Source organism: Triticum aestivum, chromosome 5D (genome assembly GCF_018294505.1).
Source record: "Triticum aestivum cultivar Chinese Spring chromosome 5D, IWGSC CS RefSeq v2.1, whole genome shotgun sequence".
Lineage (NCBI taxonomy): Eukaryota > Viridiplantae > Streptophyta > Magnoliopsida > Poales > Poaceae > Triticum > Triticum aestivum.
The window spans coordinates 4,692,273-4,698,539 of record NC_057808.1 but is presented as its reverse complement, the minus strand read 5'-3'; the positions used below and the strand labels follow the sequence as shown (position 1 = coordinate 4,698,539).

Below are 6,267 nucleotides of genomic sequence, written 5' to 3'. Positions count from 1 at the left end.
TCTTTTCTTTTTATGTTTGATTGATTCGCTTAGATGTGCAATAATTAAGGCACATTTAGATAGACTGTTTGGTAATTTGACTACTAGCTCCAGTTTAATAGAATTGAGTATCAAGCTACACGTGGCTCCAGCTAAGGTGGCCATTTTTTTACTGTAAAACAGCAGGAAATCCCTATTACGTGCATTTTTATTAATTTTGTAGTTTGTAAAGAATGAATGTACAGGGGAAGGAAAAGTAAATGAAAATTGGGAAATCCATTGAGCTAATGTGGGCTATTATATTCCTCGCATCTAGAAACATTAATGTGGATTAGATCGTGTCTATTATGCGGATAAGGCACATCTGTATTGGTGCAGGTGTACTGACTTTGTTCGCCTAGAAGGGGGCTTCGGGTTGATCCTTGTATTAATTTTGTCAGACTCTGATGAATAATTAATAAAGATGGCTGTGTGTATCATGGTGATGCAGAGGCCCGAGGTAATCCTCTTTTTTTTTAAATGCGAGCAGCTCTTATATTGCAGTGGTGTTTTCCCTGTGGAATTCCGGCTCTAGGCCTTCGGCTAACATTGGCTGCTAAGGCGGCTAAATACACAAGACAGAGGGAAGCAAGTACTTGACGGTAGCTAGCAGTGCCACTAGCTAGCTCATCCATGGATATGTGCCCGGTTGGCGGCTGCGACCGCCGGGAACCACGTCGTTTGTGCGCGGTGACCGGTGGGCGGGGATTCATGGCGAGTCACCTGGTGACGGCGCTGCTCGGCTCGGGAGATTGGTGTGTGCGGATCACCGACCTTGGCCCCCAGGCTGCCCTGTCTCCTGCCGAGAGTGATGGACTCCTGGGCGCTGCCCTCCGCGATGGCCGCGCCGCCTACTTCTCTGTCGACGTCTGCGAATTAGCCCAGCTTACAAAAGGTACTCGTATTATTTTGACACACACACACACACATCCTAGGAAGAAGTATTTATTTACTTCTATTTTTCTTGAACGCCCACTCGATCTTTTGAGAGATACGGCAGACACCCTGTTTTTGCTTCCGAACGTATACTTGTGGTTGATAGCATCTTTATAAGGCACTACCAAATGCAAGCGTGTTAAAAAATGTATTTTTCTTGAACTCCAACAAGACGTAATTTTCATGGAGTTTTGACAACAAGGCTACACGAGTGACATTTTCCTATGTGCCAATTAGTTGATCTTATGCCCTGTAGCTTTGGAAGGGGTAGATACTGTTTTCCACACTGCTGCGGCGGATCATACCAACAACAACTTCCAACTTCATTACAAGGTTAATGTCGAGGGTACGTCATCAGTAGAAGTAATCCTATTTTGAGCAGGGGGGCTGTTAGATTCAATTTACTCACAAATTAAACATCTTATTTTAGCACAGGTACAAGGAATGTCATCGAGGCTTGTAACACATGCAAGGTTAAAACACTCATATATACTAGTTCCAGTGGAGTTGTATTCGATGGAGTTCATGGCCTCTTTGGCGTAGACGAATCTACACCGTATCCAGATAAGGTATGGTTTTGCCCCCACATAATTGAACAAGTCAGTTTAATTTAGTCGATTTGCTTGTTACTGCATCCATTTCATATTACTTCATCATCAGCTTTATACATATCACTTATTATTCTTTGTTTTTACATTTACCATGTGGTTTTCTGTTTATTAGTTTCCCGACGCATACACAGAGACAAAGGCAGAAGCAGAAAAGATGGTGATAAAGTCCAACGGAAGAAATGAGCTTCTCACTTGCTGTATACGTCCTGGCAGCATTTTTGGTCCTGGAGACACGATAGTGCCAATTTTAGTATCTTATGGAGGAATGATGGTAAGTACATGTTATTGCACATAATATAAGAAAATCACTGAATACATAGTTCTATAAAACTAAATATTTGCAGCAATCTTTGTTGTGTACCACCTCTGTTAATTAGAGTGTCTTGGACACAAACAGAAGTTTGCGATGTGCAACCTTAGTTGTAGCTTCCTCATGAATATGGTGGAAAAATTCAGTTACCTCACGCATTGAGATAGGACATAGTCGAATAATCACACACACCATGCTTCTCTTCAAGAACAATGGAGAAAGGGCCATGGAATGGCATTAGCCTTTTTATGAACAAAAGTGGGTAGAAAGTCTTGCAAAACTAGATGATACCCCGCGCATTTCTGCAGTAACCGATTGCAATACATTTCAATGAATTTGATTGTGTGGAATATAAATATTTAGATTATAACATGTGACTACCCAAAATTAAAAATACATATGACTTGTTATATTTGATTATGTATAGTTGTAAAATATTTATTGAATAGAAGCAAAATAATGTGATAAAAATATATGTTCCAATGCATGGTTGCATGTGCTGGTAAGTCTTTTTTAATGAATGGTTGCATGTTGCGGTGGGTCTTATCCCATCCATAATTACATGGTGATGTGGCATGCTTGCATGTTGAGATAAATAAGTTATTGATGATCACTCTCTTAAGTATATAGGATTTGATTAATTGGAAGGACCCAGTCAAAACTAAGGCAACTGCAATCTACCAAGGTAAATAGGCCCTGAGCATAGTCAAATGAAAACTACCTGGCCATCAAAATTACAAGCACGCATAGGGGCTATTTGGATGGAGTCTTAAGAGCATCTCCAGCCGTTGGCCCCTCGGGACGCATAAAAATCGCACCCTGGGGGCGAGCCGGCGCTAAATCCGTGCTGGGGGCGGTTTTGCGCCCAGCCGTCGCCCCCAGGCGCCGAAATTGGCCCACTTTTCAGCCCACTTTCGGCGAATAAAGGGCCCATATGGGCGAGAATAGGCCCATATTCAGCGTGGTTCGCCGTGGCTCGGCTTTGAATTATGAACATTTAAATATTTTTATCACATATTTCATCACAGAAAAATCAAATACTTCAACAAAATAGTACAACAACAAATAGTTCAATACAAATTATATAGTTCAACAAATAAAAATTCATATTTCATCACACGTCGCGCCCGGCGTCGCCCTTGAGCCTCCATAGGTGCTCCACCAGATCATGCTGCAGCTGATGGTGCACCTGTGGGTCTCGGATCTCCTGATGCATACTGAGGTAGGCAGTCCAGGTTGCCGGTAGCTGGTGATCAACTTCGGCTAGAGGGCCTTGCGTGTAGTATGGTTCAGTGTCAAACACGGGGTCTTCTTGCTCGCTTTCGATGATCATGTTGTGCAAGATGACACAGCAAGTCATGATCTCCCACATTTGATCTTTCGACCAGGTCTGAGCGGGGTACCGGACAACAGCAAATCGAGATTGGAGCACACCAAATGCCCGCTCGACATCCTTCATGCAAGCCTCCTGAATCTTCGCAAACCAGGCTTTCTTGCCTCCTGCCACAGGGTTTGAGATGGTTTTCACAAATGTCGACCATCTCGGATAGATGCCATCAGCTAGATAGTACCCCTTGTTGTAATGCCGCCCATTGATCTCGAAGTTCACCGGAGGAGAATGACCTTCAACAAGCTTGGCAAAGACAGGAGAGCACTGCAGCACGTTGATGTCATTGTGAGTTCCTGGCATACCAAAGAAGGAGTGCCAAATCCAGAGGTCCTGTGTGGCCACCGCCTCAAGTACCACACTGCAACCCCCTTTGGCGCCTTTGTACATCCCCTGCCAAGCAAATGGGCAATTCTTCCATTTCCAATGCATACAGTCGATGCTTCCAAGCATCCCAGGAAATCCTCTTGCTGCATTCTGTGCTAGGATCCGAGCAGTGTCTTCCGCATTGGGTGTTCTCAAGTATTGCGGTCCAAACACTGCCACCACTGCCCGACAAAACTTGTAGAAACACTCTATGCTGGTGGACACGGCCATGCGCACATAGTCGTCGAGTGAATCACCGGGAGCTCCGTACGCAAGCATCCTCATCGCTGTCGGGCGGCGCCGGGATATAGCTAGTGGCGGCCGAGGGCGCGGGGGGCGGGAGGCGAGTCGGGGAAGAAAATCTTGACTTTTCACCTGACGGTGTGGGCCAGCCGCGCTTTTCCCTTGCGCCGGAGCCCCCAATGCCCCCCCCCAGTGCGCTGGGTTCGGCCTGTGATCGCCGGGCGGAAAAAAGGGCCGAACCGGTGCTTTTCGGCGTCCTGGGGGCGCGACTGGGGCGTTTTTTTGGCGCCAGCGCCGAAAAAGTGGCCTGGGGGGCCTGTTGGGGGCGCGGCTGGAGATGCTCTAATAGGCAGCTCCTTGCTCGGGCAACGTTCCTGACCTCAAGCCTTCAAAATCCAATGCCTGAGTCAGGTAGCTTTTTGTGGAAGCCAACCAAAAGCCCCATACACACTTAGATACATCCCATCAAGTAGCACACCACCCATTGCAGCAACGACCAGCTACTTCAGTTTCACTGTAGGGAAACACTGAGCATGCACCTCTATGCCAGCTGGGATGGAGGCAGCCACGATTACCTAACCACAAACACTTGGTGGAGAAGGCATGTCCCAAGGGGCAGTGGATCTGGGCCTCTAGGCTACTGAACTGGATTAGGCTTTTTAGCAAATGCCTCTAGAGATGGGTCCAAAATAGGATATACAATATTGAAGGGAAAGGTTTTTTACTTGAATAACTTATCAAGAAAATAATGTTTAGAAGAAAACTTTAAGTATAATAAAGTTTGTTGTATTTCGGTTTGAAGTAAATGACCTAGTGTTTATTGGTGCAGATCATTGTTGGTGATGGCAAGAATTGTGATGATTTTGTATATGTTGAGAATGTAGCGCATGGTCATGTATGTGCTGAGAAAACTCTTTCTACCATAGACGGTGCAAAGAGAAGTGGAGGCAAAGTAAATATATTTATCAATGAGCTACAAATATGTAATTCACCTTATTATTCTCGTGACATCTTTAATTTGTTTACAGGCCTATTTTATAACAAATATGGAGCCTGTAAATATGTGGGACTTTGTTTATATGATTTTGGAAGAACTTGGATACAAAAGGTAATATTTCCCTATTACTTTCCTAGTTTACAGTTTTTATCAACAACATACCTAAGCAACTTAAATAGGTGGAGACATGCTTGTATTATCTTATCCCTCTAAATTATGGTTTTCCGAACAATGTGTGCACAAATTATATTTGTGGATTGGTTGTAAAAAATAGTACATGTATTGTCTTGCATTTTTTGAATAAATAGCCACATTACTTCATTGTTATCTATATTTATTAGCCATATACATATTAAGCTATTACCAACATAATGTAACATTATATTTACATTTTAGTTAGGACACTAATTTATCTATTTCTAACACGACAATAACAGACTGCATAGAAAGCTAAGTTCATGACATTCCTTTTGCAGCCGATTCAGATTAAGAATACCTTCATATTTTCTCAAGCCAATAACATATCTGGTAGATTGGAGCTACCATAATATATTCTCTCACTATGGAATGCGTCAACCTGGCATGCTAACTTCCGCAAGCATTAAGTATGCGACGCTGAATAGAACATTCAACTGCAACAATGCTGCTCAACAACTTGGTTACAAACCAATAGTGTCACTCAAGGTTGTTACGTCATCTTCTATTGATTCACTATATGTACTTAGTATTTTTTTAATTTAATTTTCTAACACTTTTTGTGATCTCCATTGTTAGGAGGGAGTAAAGATGACTACTGATTTCTACAGGCGATTAAGAGCATGAGATATGCACATTTTTATTTTAGAAGAAAGAGGGTGCACAATTAAGAAACGTCAACTGTCTACACCAAGCAATGTCTAGATATCTGTCTTTCTATTAGTGGTTGAAATGTGGTGGCAATACTGGACCATAATAAGATTCACAATCTATTGCACATATTACCATGAATAGTGCGCCAAGAAAAGAACACATACATGTAATAGTTGAAATTAATTACTTTGATGTGTGGTTAATCCTTTCACTATTGAAGAATTTTGTGGCTAACTTCTAAAGGAGCGCTTGGCGTAGGGTCAAGTTTAGAAACATAACTTGGTTGTTCGACATAAACAAGTTCAATTATTTTACCACATAGAAAAAACAATATTGACATCCACTTTTAAGATGGTATTATGGCAGTTGTCATAAGAAACAAGATTCTAAAATCTTATTGTCTAGCTATGGGTGCTTATATCAATATAATAAAGTCCAAACCTTCAACCATTTTGAAGTCTTGCTCAAGAAGTCAAGCTTTATTTTGCACAACTTGCCCATTCCACCTTGCTTGTTTTGAGGACTCGATGCATGTTGGTGACTATGTGCT

General features: G+C 42.5%; 1 protein-coding gene across 2 annotated transcripts; it reads left to right on the top strand.

Annotated features, from left to right (window-relative positions):
* The first annotated feature begins 494 nt into the window (after positions 1–494).
* LOC123119045 (3beta-hydroxysteroid-dehydrogenase/decarboxylase) lies at positions 495–5,917 on the top strand. 2 transcript variants are annotated; one of them, XM_044538693.1, is made up of 8 exons: positions 498–913; positions 1,211–1,300; positions 1,390–1,523; positions 1,678–1,836; positions 4,701–4,823; positions 4,900–4,979; positions 5,345–5,552; positions 5,643–5,917. In XM_044538693.1, the coding sequence occupies exons 1-8, from the start codon at positions 652–654 to the stop codon at positions 5,688–5,690; spliced, it is 1,104 nt and encodes a 367-aa protein (XP_044394628.1). In that variant the 5' UTR covers positions 498–651; the 3' UTR covers positions 5,691–5,917. The 2 variants fall into 2 exon arrangements, with proteins under 2 accessions (XP_044394629.1, XP_044394628.1); XM_044538694.1 differs by having other exon boundaries at positions 495–913; positions 5,345–5,917.
* The last annotated feature ends 350 nt before the right edge of the window (positions 5,918–6,267 follow it).

Excerpts from the sequence above, each read along its gene's own strand:
- LOC123119045 (XM_044538694.1), top strand. The coding sequence starts at position 652 with ATGGATATGTGCCCGGTTGGCGGCTGCGACCGCCGGGAACCACGTCGT. Across the intron at positions 1,524-1,677 it reads CTACACCGTATCCAGATAAG|TTTCCCGACGCATACACAGA; the intron begins GTATGGTTTTGC and ends TCTGTTTATTAG. Across the intron at positions 1,837-4,700 it reads TATCTTATGGAGGAATGATG|ATCATTGTTGGTGATGGCAA; the intron begins GTAAGTACATGT and ends TTATTGGTGCAG.